This window comes from Melozone crissalis, unplaced genomic scaffold, assembly GCF_028551555.1.
Source record: "Melozone crissalis strain CALT ecotype California unplaced genomic scaffold, PUWL_Pcris_2 ptg000079l_1, whole genome shotgun sequence".
Taxonomy (NCBI): Eukaryota; Metazoa; Chordata; class Aves; order Passeriformes; family Passerellidae; genus Melozone; species Melozone crissalis.
The window spans coordinates 5,419,966-5,437,650 of NW_026535856.1; the positions used below are offsets into that span (position 1 = coordinate 5,419,966).

The 17,685-nt window shown below is 56.8% G+C and overlaps 2 gene segments (V, D, J or C); one reads left to right on the top strand and one right to left on the bottom strand.

Annotated features, from left to right (window-relative positions):
• Positions 1-3,641: 3,641 nt before the first annotated feature.
• LOC128946335 (Ig heavy chain V region 914-like) lies at positions 3,642-4,208 on the top strand (the record flags this gene model as incomplete). The annotated part of the segment is given in 1 exon segment: positions 3,642-4,208. A coding segment is annotated over 1 exon segment (567 nt), but the record flags the coding sequence as incomplete, so codon positions are not given.
• Positions 4,209-9,431: 5,223 nt separating this feature from the next.
• LOC128946337 (Ig heavy chain V region 914-like) lies at positions 9,432-9,776 on the bottom strand (the record flags this gene model as incomplete). The annotated part of the segment is given in 1 exon segment: positions 9,432-9,776. A coding segment is annotated over 1 exon segment (345 nt), but the record flags the coding sequence as incomplete, so codon positions are not given.
• Positions 9,777-17,685: the final 7,909 nt, after the last annotated feature.

Sequence of the window (17,685 nt, forward strand, 5' to 3'; positions counted from 1 at the left end):
CCTGCCAGGTGGGTCCTGTCCCATTTTTGAAGCATGCCATGCAAAGTTGGGAACTCTTTACCAATCAGGTTTCCCATCCCCATCTCCCTTTTGTCCCGCTGGGCTCCGGGCGGCCGTGACCCTGCTGGAGTGCGGGGGGGACCTCCGGCCCCCCGGGGGGTCTCTGCACCTCCTCTGACAAGGGTCTGGGTTCGATTTTGGCAGCTTTGGGATGGGCTGGGTTCGACAGATTCCTGAGAAGGGGCTGGAATCGGTGGCAAGGATCAGAAATGGCGGCAGCGCCTACTACGCGGATTCTGTCAAGGTTTGGTTCACGATCTCCAGGGACAACGGGCAGAGCTCAGTGACGCTGACCATGAACAACCTCAAGGACGAGGATTCCGGATCCTATTTCTGTGTGAAATCTTTTAATACTGCTACTTCTGCTGCTGCTTATGGTGACAGGGCTGGTGTTGGTCCTGTTCCCATGTCTTTGTCCCCACCTGTCCCCGTTCGCCAGACCCTTCCCTCCAACCCCTGATCCCACTCCTGACCCTTTGTCCCAAGCCTATTCTGCTCTGACTCCAAATCTCAGCTCCTGGCCCCAAATCAGGGCCGATTTCACCCTGAGCTCACTCTCGTCCCACAAATCCCAACCATTTTTGCCCAACTGGACCCATTCTGCCCCAAAATTTCAGTGGAGGAACTGTGTTATAGCCACGGACCCCATCTGGCCCATTTTCCCTAAATCTCAATCATTTGCACCCAGGTTTGGGGACCTTGGTTGAGCCTTGGAGCCCAGAGCTGAGATTGGGGCCAGGAGCTGAGATTGGGGCAGAACCAGTACAGAGCTGGGAAAGGGGACTGGAATGGGGTCAGGGGCTGGGGTTTGAGGAAGGGTCTGGGAAATGGGGTCGGGGGCCAAAACTATCAGCAGCAGCATCCCAATTTATATAATCGCATTTGGCACAGAAATAGACGGCTGAATCCTCGTCCTTGATGTTGTTCATGGTCAGCTTCACCGAGCTCTGCCCATTGTCCCTGGTGATGCTGAACCGGCCCTTGACCTCGGATGGGTACCAGGTGTATCCAACACTGTCAAGGCGTGCAAATATTTCCAGCCCCTGCCCGGATCTCTGGCGCACCCAGCCCATCCAAACACTGCCGACATTGAACCCGGACCCTTGGCACAGCAACGTCAGCGAGCCCCTGGGGGGCTGGAGTTCCCGCCCCGCACTCCAGCAGGGTCACAGCTGCCCGGAGCCCTGTGGGACAAAGGGGAGATGGGGATAAGGACAAAGCTCAACCCTTGACCCCAATCCTGACTCTGGGCCCCAAATTGGGACCCTTGGAGTTTCTCATCCTCCTCCCAGCTGGGTCCAATCCCTTTTTCCAGCTGGCCACACCTGCTTTGAGGCCCTTGAACAATAAGGTTTGCCATCCGTTTGTCCCGCAGGGCTCCAGGCGGCCGTGACCCTGCTGGAGTGCGGGGGAGACCTCCAGCCCCCCGGGGGGTCCCTGCGCCTCCCCTGTCGAAGGTCCGGGTTCGATTTCAGGAGTTATGGAATGTTCTGGATGTGTCAGAGACCCGGGAATGCGCTGGATTTGGTCGCGGGGATCTACGGTAATGGTGGTTACACCACCTACACACAATCAGTCTAGGGCCGGTTCATGATCTCCAGGGACAATGGGCAGAGCTCGGTGGCGCTGACCATGAACAACCTCAAGGATGAGGACTCCGCCGTTTATTTCTGTGCCAAATATTACACCAGTGCTTGTGGTGGTGGTGCTGCTGCTCATGGTGTTGATGGTGGTTGTTGTCCCAAGCCCTCTCCTCTCTCTTCCAAAATAGCTCAGAATTCTCTGATCCTTCCCCAAAATCCCGGATCTTTTTCTCACATCTCAGATATTTTCCCCCAAACTCCACCATCACTTCCCCAATTCCCAGTTTCCCCCAATTTTGCCCATTTCTCCCCAGTCTGGCCCTTCCCCTCCGTCCCAGTGCGGAATGGGGATCACTCCGGGGCCCTTTGCACACAAAGCTTTTTGTGCAGCCGGCGTTCTGCCGCAGTGCCCAGAGGCTGAGCTGCCCTCTGCCAAACACAGATGTTCACAATGATCAAAACCAGGAACCTTCTGTTTCCTTTCCTGCCCCGGCCAGGCCCCGGCAGCTGCCGGGGAGGAAGTGGGGGGAGGCTGCGGAGCCCCAAAATCGCGGCGTCTTCTCCTCCCTCGCTCCCTTCCTCGCTCCCACCTGGGGCTTCACTTCTCCCTCAGCGGCCTCGGTGTCTGGTGCTGCTCCTTGGGGCTGGGCTGGAATCCTCTCTGCGAGCTCTGGAGAAAAAACCCTTTTTTTTTTCCCAAAAACACATGAAAGTTAGAGGATATGAAATTGTTGAAATTGACCTCTAGCCAAGGGCTCCATGCTGAGAGAAGCAGATGGGTCCAAGGGTGGAGTCACCTGGAACCTTCCATCAGTGAAGGGCTGGGTCAGAATGGGCAAGGAGAGCTCAGGAGCCAAAATGGCCCTGAGTGAGCCCCGAGCTGAGGTGTGGGGCCAGGAGTCGAGATTGTGGGGCAGAGCCAGGGCAGGGTTGGGGCACGGGGACAGGAATGGGTCAAGGCTGGGATTTGGGGAAGGGTCTGGGGCAGGTGAGGGCTAGTGGTGACACAGCGATCGGTGCGGGGCCAATACCATAGGCATCATTATCAGCAGCAGTAGCACCAGCACCCTTGGCACAGAAATAGGATCCGGCATCCTCGTCCTTGAAGTACTTCATGGTCAGCGTCACCGAGCTCTGCCCGTTGTCCCTGGAGATCCTGAACCGACCTGTCGGAGAATGACTTAATGAAAAGGCCATGAGACATACAATTGAGAGAAAAGTATAAGGGAAAATTAAAGCAGTTCTCAGCCTTCTGATTTCTATAAACAATTAGACTCTCTTTATAAACAATGAAGTTCTCAGACAGTCTTCCCATAACAAGCACAACACCGTCTCTGGGAAAACCTGGCACCCTGAGAACAGATGTAGAAGTTTTGGGAACATGGGTTCTGTTTTTAATAAACAATTGTAGATATTCTAAAACAAGAGGAGTGGTTAGAAGTTTCTCTGTTAGCCTATCATGAATCTGGACTACAGAATATTCATGGAGTTCGTTAGCACTGTTATTTAAGGTGATTGATTGATCAATAAAATTGGAGTTCAATGCATTACTAGGATGATCGTTTCTCCCTTCACTTCAATACCGGCCCTGTGCCGATGGCGCGTAGCCAGTGTAAGCACCGTTGCTGCTGATCCCTGCAAGCCATTCCAGCCCCTGCCCAGGTCTGTGGCGCACCCAGTGCATGCCAAAACCCCCAAAACAGAACCCGAACCCTTGGCAGAGGAGGCGCAGGGACCCCCCAGGGGGCTGGAGGTCCCCCCCGCACTCCAGCAGGGTCATGGCCGCCTGGAGCCCTGCAGGACAAAGGGGAGATGGGGATGAGAAACCTGATTGGTCCAGGGCTTCAAAGTGGGTTTTGCCAGTTGGAAAAGAGTCGGGACCCACTTTGGAGAAGGATGAGAAGGCCCAGGGTTCAGATTTTGGGGCCAATCATCAGAATTTGGGTCAAGGGTTCAGCTTTTGCCCCATCCCCATCTCCCCTTTGTCCCGCAGGGCTGCAGGCGGCCGTGACCCTGCTGGAGTGCGGAGGGGACCTCCAGCCCCCCGGGGGATCCCTGCGCCTCATCTGCCGAGGGTCCGGGTTCAATTTCGGGAGCTACGACATGAACTGGATCCGCCAGAGACCCGGGCAGGGGCTGGAGTGGCTCACGGGGATCAACACTGGTGGCAGCGCCTACTACGCGCCATCGGTGCAGGGCTGGTTCACGATCTCTAGGGACAACGGGCAGAGCTCGGTGACGCTGACCATGAACAACCTCAAGGACGAGGATTCTGGATCCTATTTCTGTGCCAAATGTGCTTATGCTGGTTATGTGGGTCCTGGTGCTAATTTGGATGACACCCATGGTGGATCCAAGCCCCCATCTAAGTGTAGTCTCCTGTCCCCAATCCCCAGACCCTTCCCCTGGGTCTCAGCCCTTCACCGCATTCTTGACCCTTTGTCCCAGATCTCCCCCAGTTCCACTACACAAACCATGGAGGCAAAACCCCAAAACTGGTTCTGCCCCAAATCCAACTATGTTGGCACCAGAAATCGCCCGAATCTGCCCCAAAATGCCATTTAGCGCTCCCAGCCACAGCTGCTGACACGAATCCTCAACCTTTGTCCTCAAATCGGGACCCTGGGCCTCAATCTTCGACCTTCAGAGCAAAGTTTGGGCCACAAAGAGGAGATTTGGGGTCAGGAGTTGTGGTTTGGGGTCAGCGGGTGAGAATTGGGGCCGAGGCAGAGCAAGGTTGGGATCAATGGTCAAGGGCTGGGTGTGGGCTGGGGGTTTGGGGGAAGGGTCTGGGAACTAGGCCGGGGGTGGGGACACGGAGATGGGGATGGGGACAGCAAGGCCATCGTCAATAAGATGAGCAATTTCAGCCCAACCAGCACCAGCACTCTTGGCACAGAAATAGGTGGCGGAATTCTCATCCATGAGGTTGTTCATGGTCAGCGTCACCGAGCTCTGACCCGTTGTCCCTGGAGATCCTGAACCGACCCTCGACGGATGGATTGTAGTAGGTGGTGCCACCAGGGTTGTAGATCCCTGCGACGTATTCCAAACCCTGCCCGGGTCTCTGGCAGATCCAGTACATTCCATAACTCCCAAAACTGAACCCGGACCCTCGGCAGAGAAGGCGCAGGGACTCCCCGGGGGGCTGGAGGTCCCCCCAACACTGCAGCAGGGTCACGGCCACCCGGAGCCCTGCGGGACAAAGGGGAGATGGGGATGAGGCCAAAGCTCAACCCTTGACCCAAATCCTGACTCTTGGCGCAAATTGGGACCCTTGGAGTTCATCATCCTCCCCCCAGGAGGATTCTACCCCTTTGTCCAGCTGGGCACACCCAGTTAGAGGCCCTTGACCAATCAGACTTTTGATTTCCATCATCTCCCCTTTGTCCCGCAGCGCTCCGGGTGGCCGTGACCCTGCTGGAGTGCAGAGGGGACCTCCAGCCCCCTGGGGGGGCCCTGCGCCTCCTCTGCCGAGGGTCCGGGTTCAGTTTTGGCAGTTTTGGCATGCACTGCATACGCCAGAGACCTGGGCAGGGGCTGGAATTGGTCGCGTGGATCGATAACACAGGTGGTAACACCTACTACGCGCCATCGGTCAAGGCCCAGTTCAGGATCTCCAGGGACAACGGGCAGAGCTCGGTGACGCTGACCGTGAACAACCTCAAGGACGAGGATTCCGGATCCTATTTCTGCGGGTAATCTGCTTATAAAAATTAGGGTACTGGTGCTGGTGTGGATGGTTTTGGTCCGGACCCCGTGGCCGTGTCCCGGACCGGCTCCCAAATCCAAGACCCTTCCCCAAAACCCAAAACCTTTTGCCCATTCCTGACTCTGTCCAAAGCCTGGAGTGGTTCTTCCCCAAATTCTCCACTTCTTGCCAGAAAGTTTACCCATATCTTGACCCTTGGTCTGAAATTGCCCTTTTTAATACAAAGTTTTGGGGCACAAAGAGGACATTTGGGGTCAGGAGATGTGGTTTGGGGTTGGCGGGTGAGAATTGGGGCCGAGGCAGAGCAAGGTTGGGATCAATGGTCAAGGGCTGGGTGTGGGCTGGGTGTTTGGGGGAAGGGTCTGGGGAAACGGGACAGGGGGGACACGGGGATGGGAGAGGGGACACCATGGGCATCGTCATTATGAGCAGCACTTTCAGAGTAATTATTAGTAGCACACTTGGCGCAGAAATAAACGGCGGAATCGTCGTCCTTGAGGTTGTTCATGGTCAGCGTCACTGAGCTCTGCCCGTTGTCCCTGGAGATCCTGAATCGGACCCTTGACCGATGGCACGTAGCTGGTGCTGCCACCATTGCTGGTGATCCCTGTGACGTATTCCAAACCCTGCCTGGGTCTCTGGTGGATCCAGTACGCTCCAAAATTCCCAAAATTGAACCCGGACCCTCGGCACAGCAACGTCACGGACCCCCTGGGGGGCTGGAGGCCCCCCCCGCACTCCAGAAGGGTCACGGCCGCCTGGAGCCCTTCGGGACAAAGGGGAGATGGGGATGAGGCCAAAGCTGAAACCTTGACCCAAATCCTGACTCTGGGCCCCAAACTGGGGCCCTTAGAGTTCACCATCCTCCTCTCTCGTGCCAACCACCACTCTTTCTGGCATGGCATGCCAACTTGGGCACTCTTCACCAATCCAGCTCCTCATCCCCATCTCCCCTTTGTCCCGCAGGGCTCCAGGCGGCCGTGACCCTGCTGGAGTGTAGGGGGGACCTCCAGCCCCCCGGGGGGGCCCTGCGCCTCCTCTGCTAAGGGTCCGGGTTCAGTTTCGGGGATTTTGGGATGGGCTGGATGCGCCAGAGACCCGGGCAGTGTTTGGAGTTTTTGGCGAGTGCCACCAGTGATGGCGCCACTCCCAAATACGCGCCATCAGTCAAGAGACAGTTCAGGATCTCCAGGGACAACGGGCAGAGCTCGGTGATGCTGACCATGAACAACCTCAAGGACGAGGATTCCGCCGTTTGTTTCTGTGTCAAACTTTGCAATGGTTACGCTGGCAATGCTATTGACGCTGGTTTTGGCATCAATCCTGATAGTGACCATGATGGTCAACAAATATTTCCAATCCCAGAGATCCTTCCTGAAAATCCCAGCCGTGTTCCTAAAAGCTTGACCATTTCCCCCAAACTCCACCGTCACTTCCCCAATTCCCAATTTCCCCCAATTATGCCCCTTTATGCCCCAGTCTGGCCCTTCCCTTCCGTTCCAGTGTGGAACGGGGATCGCTCCAGGGCCCCTCGCTCACAAAGCTTTTTGTGCAGCCAGCGCTCTGCTGCAGAGCCCCGAGGCTGAGCTGCCCTCTGCCAAACACAGATGTTCACAATGACCAAAACCAGGAACTTTCTGTTTCCTTTCCTGCCCTGGCCGGGCCCTGGCAGCTGCCGGGGAGGAAGTGGGGGGAGGCTGCGGAGCCCCAAAATCGCGGCGTCTTCTCCTCCCTCCCTCCCTTTGTCCCTCCTGGGGCTTCACTTCTCCCTCAGCGGCCTCGGTGTCTGGTGCTGCTCCTTGGGGCTGGGCTGGAATCCTCTCTGGGAGCTCTGGACATGGTGACGACGCTGGTGGTGGCCCCAAACCCCCATCCCTGGCTCCCCAAATGTCCCAAAATCCCCAAATCCTGCCCCAAATCCCAACCCTTGACCCCATTCTTGACCTTCTCCCCGAATGTCCACCATCTTTGCCCCAACTCTGGACTTTCTCCCAGTTTTTCCCATTTCACCCAAATCTCCCCCAGCTCCCAGGCCCTGATTGGAGGAGGCCTGAACTGGAGCCCAGGCGTGAAGATTTGGGGACAATGGTTGAGTTTTGGGGCAGGAGCAGGGGAGGGTTTGGGGTCAGTGCTGACCATTGGGGCAAATGGGGGAGATTTTGGACAAAGGGTCAAGGGCTGAGGTTTGGGGGATAATTTAAAGGAAGAGTCTCAGTTTGGGGACAGGTGAGGACCCAGAGATGGGGATGGATCCACCACGGCCATCGTCACTCTAAGCAGCAGCACCACCATAACAACTAGTACCACGTTTGGCACAGAAATAAATGGCGGAATCCTCGTCCTTGAGGTTGTTCATGGTCAGCATCACCAAACTCTGCCCGTTTTCCCTGGAGATCGTGACCCGGCCCTTGGCCGACGGCGCGTAGTCGGTGCTGCCCCCACTGCTGCTGATACTTGCGACGAATTCCAGCCCCTGCCTGGGTCTCTGGCTCACCCAGTGCTTGGAAAAACCCCCTGAAATCGAACCCGGACCCTCGGCAGAGGAGGCGCAGGGAACCCCCAGGGGGCTGGAGGTTCCCCCCGCACTCCAGCAGGGTCACGGCCGCCCAGAGCCCTGCAGGACAAAGGGGAGATGGGCACGGGGCCTGGCTTTGCCATTCTCGTTCCCTGCACAGAGTCAGACACCATTGTCTCTCTTCCTCTCTCTCCCTCTCTCCCTCTCTCCCTCTCTCCCTCTCTCTCTCTCTCTCCCTCTGTCTCTGTCTGCCTCTCTCTCTCTCATTATTTTTCCTGGAGCAGCACAGGGAGAAGATGAAGATGAAACGATTCCCATCTCTCATCAATGCTCCTGCTTTTTCTGCACATGTGGAATGTGTCGGGGGGATCGTTCCCCTCCAGGCATTTACCAGTTGGGTTCTGCTGATTGGTTCTTATTTTTTTTCAATTTAATTGCTCACAGGTTTTCTATAGGATATTTTAGAGTCTTTTGTACTGAATTCTTTTAGTATCTCTTTTGTGGAGTGGTAATATAGCACAAATGAGACATAATATATTATTAATGAGATATAATATAGTATTAAGGAGATATAGAATTAATGTAATATAGTATAGATTGAATACAGCAATTGTGCAGCATTCTGAGTCATGGGGTCAGATGCCAATCAATCCTAGATTCCAAAATAAACTGGCCGTAGCCAGATCTGGAGGTGGACGGGACGCACCTGGGAAGGCAAGCAGGAGGAGGAGCTGGAGGATGGGGAGGTCCAAGGGTCCCAATTTGGGGCCAAGAGTCAGGATTTGGGTCAAGGGCTGGGGTTTTCCCTCATCCCCATCTCCCCTTTGTCCCGCAGGGGTCTGGGCGGCCGTGACCCTGCTGGAGTGCGGGGGGGACCTCAGGCGCCCCGGGGGGTCCCTGCACCACCTCTTCCGAGGGTCCGGGTTCGATTTTGGACAATTTGGGATGGGCTGGATGCGCAAGAGACCTGGGCAGGGGCTGCAATACGTCGCGAGTGTCAACAACAATGGAGGTTACACCGAGTACGCCCCATCAGTCCAGGGCGGGTTCAGGATCCCCAGGGACAACGGGCAGAGCTCGGTGACGCTGACCATGAACCACCTCAAGGACGAGGATTCCGGATCCTATTTCTATGCCAAATCTGCTAATGCTGGTTGGCCTGCTGCTGCTACTCATATTGACCATGCCAGTTTTGGCATCACCCCTGTCTGAGCCCCCCGTCCCCAAACCCAACCCTTCTCCCGAACCTCAGCCCTTGACCCTTTGTCCCAGATCTCTCCCATTTGCCCCAATGGTCAGCACTGACCCCAAACCCTCCCCTCCTCCTGCCCCAAAACTCAACCATTGTCCCCAAACCTTCACCCCTGGCCTCCAGTTCAGGCCTCCTACAATCAGGGCCTGGGACTTGGTAGAGATTTGAGTGAAATGGGCAAGATTGGAGGAAAGCACAGAGTTGGGGCAACAATGGAAGAGCTTGGGGGGAAATGGTCGAGGTTTTAGAAGGGCTGAAACTTGGGGGAAGTATCGCTGGACTGGAGAAATAGCACGACCATCATGGTCACTACCGGAAGTCAAGGAAAACAGCAGTAGCATTACCATCAGCATAACCATTGTCACGTTTGGCACAGAAATAGGATCCGGAATCCTCGTCCTTGAGGTTGCCCATGGTCAGCGTCACCGAGCTCTGCCCGTTGTCCCTGGAGATCGTGAACCGGCCCTTGACCGATGGCCCGTAGTCGGTGCTGCCACCACTGCTGCTGATACTGGCAGTGTATTCCAGCGTCTGCCCAGATCTCTGGCGAAACCAGTACATCCCAAATTGTCCGAAATCAAACCCGGACCCTCGGCAGAGGAGGCGCAGGGATCCCCCGGGGGGCTGGAGGTCCCCCCCGCACTCCAGCAGGGTCACGGCTGCCCGGAGCCCTGCGGGACAAAGGGGAGATGGGGATGGGACACCTGATTGGTCAAGGGCCTCAATGCAGGTGTGGCCAGCTGGAAAAAGGGGCGGGATGCTCCTGGGAGGAGGATGATGAACTCCAAGGGTCCCAGTTTGGGGCCCAGAGTCAGGTTTTGGGTCAAGGGTTGGGGTTTGGCCTCATCCCCATCTCCCCTTTGTCCTGCAGGGCTCCGGGCGCCCGTGACCCTGCTGGAGTGCGGGGGGGACCTCCAGCCCCCCGGGGGGTCCCTGCGCCTCCTCTGCCGAGGGGCCGGGTTTGATTTTGGGGATTTTGGAATCATCTGGATCCGACAGAAATCTGGGAAGACGCTGGAATGCATTGCAAGTATCAGCAGTGGTGCTTACAGCGACTATGCGCCGTCGGTGCAGGGCCGGTTCACGATCTCCAGGGACAACGGGGCAGAGCTCGGTGACGCTGACCGTGAACAGCCTCAAGGACGGGGGTTCCGGATAATATTTCTGTGCCAAACGTGGTACTGCTAGTAGTTACAGTTATGATAGTATTGCTCTTAGTGACAGTTCCGGCAATGGTCCCCCCCACCATGATAGTCACCAGGTGTCCCCGATCCCCGCAGATCCTTTCCCAATATCCCAGACCTTCTCCTCAGATGTTCACCATATACCCCCAAACTCTGGCATTACTGCCCCGATTTCCGACTTTCTCCCAATTTTGCCCATTTCACCCAAATCTCCCCCAGCTCCCGAGCCCTGATTGGAGGAGGCCTGAACTGGAGCCCAGGGGTGAAGGTTTGGGGCCAATGGTTGAGTTTTGGGGAAGGAGCAGGGCAGGGTTTGGGGTCAGTGCTGACCATTGGTGCAAATGGGGACAAAGGGTCAAGGGCTGGGTCAATGGGTGAGGTTTGGGATGAAAATCAGAACTCTGGGGACTCAGCGATGGGAGTGGGATGAAAGGAAGGAGCTTGAGACCATCAGGGGCACCGTCACCATTAGCAGCAGCCCCATAATCATCAGCAGCCCTGGCACAGAAATAGGATCCGGAATCCTCGACGTTGAGGTTGTTCATGGTCAGCGTTACCGAGCTCTGCCCGTTGTCCCTGGAGATTGTGAACCGGCCCTTGACCGATGGCGCGTACTCGGTGTAACCTCCAGTGTCACTGATCCTTGCGACATACTCCACCCCTTGTCCGGGCCTCTGCCGATACCAGTCCAACCCAAAACTGCTGAAACTGAACCCGGACCATCGGCAGAGGAGGCGCAGGGACCCCCCGGGGGGCTGGAGGTCCCCTCCGCACTCCAGCATGGTCACAGCCACCGGGAGCCCTGCGGGACAAAGGGGAGATGGGGATGGGAAACCTGATTGGAGTAGAAGCTTTAAAATGAGCGTGGCCAGCTGGAAAAAGGGGTGGGACCCACCTAGGAGGAGGATTATGAACTCCAAGGGTCCCAGTTTGGGGCCAAAAGTCTGGATTGGGGTCAAGGGTTGAGCTTTGGCCCCATCCCCATCTCCCCTCTTTCCAGCAGGGCTCCGCGCGGCCGTGACCCTTCTGGAGTGTGGGGGGGAACTCCAGCCCCCCGGGGGGTCCCTGCGCCTTCTCTGCCGAGGGTACAGGTTCAGTTTCGGCAGCAATGCCATGTATTGGGTCCGACAGAGACCTGGGCAGGGGCTGGAGTGGCTCACAGGGATCTGGGGCAATGGTGGAGACACCGGCTATGCGGCGTCAGTCAAGGGCCGGTTCACTATCTACAGGAACAACGGGCAGAGCTCGGTGATGCTGACAATGAAGAACCTCAAGGATGAAAATTCCACCACCTATTTCTGTGCCTAGCGTGCTGGTGCTATTTGGGCTGAAAGTGCTGGTCTTGGTGACGATGGCCTTGCTGTCCTCATCTCCATCCCTGTGTCCCCCCCTGTCCCCGTTGCCCAGACCCTTTCCCCAAACCCCCAGCCCACACCCAGCCCTTGACCATGGATCCCAACCTTGCTCTGCCTCCGCCCTAATTCTCACCCGCTGACCCCAAACCACAACTCCTGACCCCTAATCTCCTCCTTGTGCCCCAAAACTTTGCTCTGAAGGTCGGGGTTTGAGGCCCAGGGTCCCGGTTTGGAGACAAAGGTTGAGGATTCGGACAGTGGCTGCTGCTGCAGGGAGCACGAGTGGGGATATGGTTCAGATTCGGGCGATTTCTGGTGCCAACTTAGTTGGATTTGGGGCAGAACCAGTTCGCGGGTTTCAGCTCCGTGGTTGGTGGTGTTGGAAATGGGGGAGATCTGGGAAAAAGGGTCAAGAATGGGGTCAAGGGCTGAGATTTGGAGGAAGGGTCCGAGATTTGGGAACAGGACGGTCTCAGAAATGGCGATGCCACCACCGGCACGGTCAGTATAAGCAGCAGCAGCAGCAACGCTACCAGTGTTGTAAGATTTGGCACAGAAATAGGATCCAGAATCCTCGTCCTTGAGTTTGTTCATGGTCAGTGTCACCGAGCACTGCCCGTTGTCCCTGGAGATCGTGAACCGGCCCCTGACCGAATCTGCATAGTAGGTGCTGCCACTGCTGCTGATACTTGCGACTACTTCCAGCCCCTGCCCGTGTCTCTGGCGCAACCACTGCATGCCAAAACTGCCGAAACTGAACCTGGCCCCTCGGCACAGGAGGCGCAGGGAACCCCCGGCTGGCTGGAGGTCCCCCCCACACTCCAGCAGGGTCACGGCCGCCCGGAGCCCTGCGGGACAAAGGGGAGATGGGCACGGGGCAATGCAAAAGTCGGGTGGAGCTGTCAAATTAATTAATGGGTGGATCTGGGTTAATTTCTGGGGTGAAGGCACTTTACAATACTGGAATCCTCTGCTGGAGAATTGGGGTCAGACAAAGCGAATTTGGGGGAAAACTGGTGAAGGTTTGGGGATGGGGGAGCGGCCGTGACCCTGCTAGAGCGCGGGGGGGACCTCCAGCCCTCCGGGGGGTCCCAGTGCCTCCTCTGCCGAGGGTCCGTGTTCGATTTTTGCAGTTTTGGGATGGGCTGGCATCGCCAGAGACACGGGCAGGGGCTGGAGCCAGTCGCCAGTATCACCAAAATTGGCAGCACCTGGTACGCGCCGTCGGTCAAGGGCCGGTTCAGGATCTCCAGGGACAACGGGCAGAGCTCGGTGACGCTGACCATGAACAACCTCAAAGACGAGGATTCCGGATCCTATTTCTGTGCCAAATCTGTTTATGGCGGTGGTGCTGATGCTGCTGCTGATATTGACCCTGCCGGTGGTGGCACCACCATTTCTGACCCCTTCCTGTCCCCACTCCTCAGACCCTTCCCCAAATCTCAGCCCTTGACCCCATTCCTGACCCTTTCCCCTAGATCTCCCCCATTTCCAGCAACGCCAACCACGAAGCCACAAAGCCCTTACTTGTTCTACCCCAAACCAAAGTAAGTTGGCACCAAAATTCGCCCCAAATCTCCACGTTGTCCTCAAATCGCCCCCAGCTCCTCGGGCCCTGATTGGCTGAGCTGGCACAGGCAAAAATGGGAACTCTTGGAGAGCAAGGTCAGACCTGGAGCTCAGGGGTGAAGGTTTGGGGCCAATGGTTGAGTTTTGGGGCAGGAGCAGGGTAGGGTTTGGGGTCAGTGCTGACCATTGGTGCAAATGGGGACAAAGGGTCAAGGGTTGGGTCAATGGGTGAGGTTTGGGATGAAAAGCAGAACTCTGGGGACTCAATGATGGGAGTGGGATGAAAGGCAGGAGCTTGAGACCATCAGGGGCATCGTCACCATTAGCAGCAGCACCATAACCATCAGCAGCCCTGGCACAGAAATAGGAGCCAGAATCCTCGACCTTGAGGTTGTTCATGGTCAGCGTCACCGAGCTCTGCCCGTTGTCCTTGGAGATCGTGAACCGGCCCTGCACCAATTGCGCGTAGTAAGTGGCTCCACCAATGTTGATGTACACCATGAATTCCAGCCCCTGCCCGGGTCTCTGTCGAACCCAATCCATTTCAAAACTGCCGAAATCTAACCCGGACCCTCGGCAGAAGAGGCGCAGGGACCCCCCGGGGGGCTTGAGGTGCTCCCCGCACTCCAGCAGGGTCACGGCCACTCGGAGCCCTGCGGGACAAAGGGGAGAAGTGTGCAGAGCTTTGTGGACAGCTGGTTGGCTGTTAAAGGCTACGTCGACATAATGCCGCTGGTTAAGCTTGAAGGGGACAAGTACAGGAGCCAGCAGTCAGTGTCCAATGAAAGGCAAGGACATTGTGCCCTTGGTGGAGCAGCAGAAGAGGAGAAAAAATTTTTGGCAGAAATACAAAGAGAAGATTCAATAAAATATCCACAAGGATGCAGAAGGAGGCGCAGTTGACTGATAAGTAACCGACCAATGGTGAGCTCGCCTTTGCAATATGCATGAGCCTCATTAACACCGATATAAAGATGCGTGCCTACCAATAAAAATTTGAGACTTTCTGATCACTCACATCGCGTGCCGCATTTCTCCCGCCCATACCAACAGATATGGGGATGGCCAAAGCTCAACCCTTGACCCCAAAATCCCAGCTATTGGCCCCAGGTTTTGACAATTTGTCCTTCTCCTCCTGCTCCTGGTCACCCTGCTAGGTGGGTCTCATCCCTTTTACCAGCTGGCCACACCCACTGCAGGCCCACAGCCAATCAGGTTTCTCATCCCCATCTCCCCTTTGTCCCGCAGGGCTCCGGGCGGCCGTGACCCTGCTGGAGTGCGGGGGGGCCCTCCAGCCCCCCGGGGGGGCCCTGCGCCTCCTCTGCCGAGGGTCCGGGTTCCATTTCGGGGATTGTGGGATGGGCTGGATGCGCTAGAGACCCAGGCAGGGGCTGGAGTTTGTGGCGAGTGTCACCAGTGATGGCATCACTCCCAGATACGTGCCATCAATCAAGGGCCAGTTCAGGATCTCCAGGGACAACGGGCAGAGCTCGGTGACGCTGACCATGAACAACCTCAAGGACGAGGATTCAGCCGTTTATTTCTGTGTCAAACTTTGCAATGGTTACGCTGGCAATGCTATTGACGCTGGTTTCGGCATCAATCCTGGCAGTGACCGTGATGGTCAACAAATGTTTCCAATCCCAGAGATCCTTCCTCCAAATCACAGCCCTTCTCTTCAAAACTTCACCATTTTTCCCCAAACTCTGCCCCTGCAGACCCAACTCTCCGTTATCCCCCAATTTTCCCCATTTCTCCCCAGTCTGGCCCTTCCCCTCCATCCCAGTGCGGAACGGGGATCGCTCCAGGGCCCTTTGCACACAAAGCTTTTTGTGCAGCCGGCGCTCTGCCGCAGCACCCAGAGGCTGAACTGCCCTCTGCCAAACACAGATGTTCACAATGACCAAAACCAGGAACTTTCTGTTTCCTTTCCTGCCCCGGCCGGGCCCCGGCAGCTGCCGGGGAGGAAGTGGGGGGAGGCTGCAGAGCCCCAAAATCGCGGCGTCTTCTCCTCCCTCCCTCCCTCGCTCCCACCTGGGGCTTCCTTGCTCCCTCAGTGGCCTCGGTGTCTGGGGCTGGTCCTTGGGGCTGGGCTGGAATCCTCTCTGGGAGCTATGAACATGGTGATGATGCTGGTGGTGGCCCCAAACCCCCATCCCTGGCTCCCCAAATGTCCCAAAATCCCCAAATCCTGCCCCAAATCCCAACCCTTGACCCCATTCTTGACCTTCTCCCCCAGTGTCCACCATCTTTGCCCCAACTCTGGACTTTCACCCAGTTTTTCCCATTTCACCCAAATCTCCCCCAGCTCCCCGGGCCCTGATTGGAGGAGGCCTGACCTGGAGGCCAGGGGTGAAGATTTGGGGCCAGTGGTTGAGTGTTGGGGAAGGAGCAGGGGAGGATTTGGGGTCAGTGCTGACCATTGGGGAAAATGGGGGAGATTTGGGACAAAGGGTCAAGGGCTGATATTTGGGGGACAATTTTAGGGAAGGGTCTGGGTTTGGGGACAGGTGAAGACACTGAGATGGGGATGGATCCACCACGGCCATCGTCACTATAAGCAGCAGCACCACCATCATAAACACTAGTAGCACATTTGGCACAGAAATAGGATCCAGAATCCTCGTCCTTGAGGTTGTTCATGGTCGGCGTCACCGAGCTCTGCCTGTTGTCCCTGGAGATCCTGAACCGGCCCTTCACCGAATCTGCGTACCAGGTGCTGCCATCATTGCTGTTGATGCTGGCAATATATTCCAGTGTCTGCCCGGGTCTCTGGCGGATCCAGAACATTCCATAACTCCTGAAACTCAACCCGGACCCTCGGCACAGCAACGTCAGGGAACCCCCGGGGGGGTTGGAGGTCCCCCCCGCACTCCAGCAGGGTCACGGCCACCCGGAGCCCTGAGAGACAAAGGGGAGATGGGGATGGGAAACCTGATTAGTCGAGGGCCTCCTAGTGGGCAAGGCCAGATAGAAAAAGGGACGGGACCCACCTGGGAGGAGGATGATGAACTCCAAGGGTCCTAATTTTGGACAAGAGTCAGGATTTGAGTCAAGGGTTGAGCTTTGGCCTCATCCCCATCTCCCCTTTGTCCCGCAGGGCTCCGGGCGGCCGTGACCCTGCTGGAGTGCGGGGGGGATCTCCAGCCCCCCGGGGGGTCCATGCGCCTCCTCTGCCGTGGGTCTGGGTTCGATTTTGGACAATTTGGGATGGGCTTGATGTGCCAGAGACCCGGGCAGGGGCTGGAACACATCCGAGGGATCCAAAGAGATGGCAGCACCTAGTGCACGCCATCGTTCAGGGGCTGGGTCACGATCTCCAGGGACAACGAGCAGAGCTCGGTGACGCTGACCATGAACAATCTCAAGGACGAGCATTCCGGATCGTATTTCTGTGCCAGATGCAGTGATGGTGGTTGGAATGGAGCTGCTGTTGCTTATGGTGGCAATCCTCAGCATCGCCCCAAGGCCGCAGCCCGAGTTCCCAAAATTTCCCAAATTACTTGTCCCAAATCCCAACCCTTGACCCCATTCTTGACCTTACTCCCCAGTTTCCACTATTGCTGTCCGAATTCCTGATGTTTCCCCAGTTTTGCCCATTTCACTCAAATGTCCCCCAGCTCCCAGGCCCTGATTGGAGGAGGCCTGACCTGGGGGCCAGGGGTGAAGGACTGGGGCCAGTGGTTGAGTACTGGGGCAGGAGCAGGGGAGGGTTTGGGGTCAGTGCTGACCATTGGGGCAAATGGGAGAGATCTGGGACAAAGGGTCAAGGGCTGAGGTTTGCAGGGGAGGGTCTTTGTTTGGGGACACGGTGGCACAGACAGGGGTGATGCCAAAACTGGCATGGTCAATATAAGCATCAGCATCAGCACCACCACGAGAAACACTCTCTTTGGCACAGAAGTAGGATCCGGAATCCTTGACCTTGAGGTTGTTCATGGTCAGCGTCACCGAGCTCTCCCCGTTGTCCCTGGAGATCATGAACCGGCCCTTGACCGATGGCACGTAGTAGGTTTAGGAACCACCCCAGCTGATCCCTGCAACCCATTCCAGCCCCTGCCCAGGCCTCTGGTGAACCCAAATAAAACTGGTTTGTCTGAAATCGAACCCAGTCTCTCGGCAGAGGAGACACAGGGACATCCCGGGGGCCAGGAGGTCCCCCCCGCACTCCAGCAGGGTCACGGCTGCCTGGAGCCCTGCGGGACAAAGGGGAGATGGGGATGAGAAACCTGATTGGTCGAGGGCCTCAAAGTGGGCAAGGCCAGCAAGAAAAAGGGGCAGGACCCAGCTGGGAGGAGGATGATGAACTCGAAGGGCCCCAATTTGGGGCCAAGAGTCAGGATTTGGGTCAAGGTTTGAGCTTTGGCCTCATCCCCATCTCCCCTTTGTCCTGCAGGGCTCCGGGCGGCCGTGACCCTGCTGGAGTGCGGGGGGGACCTCCAGCCCTCTGGGGGG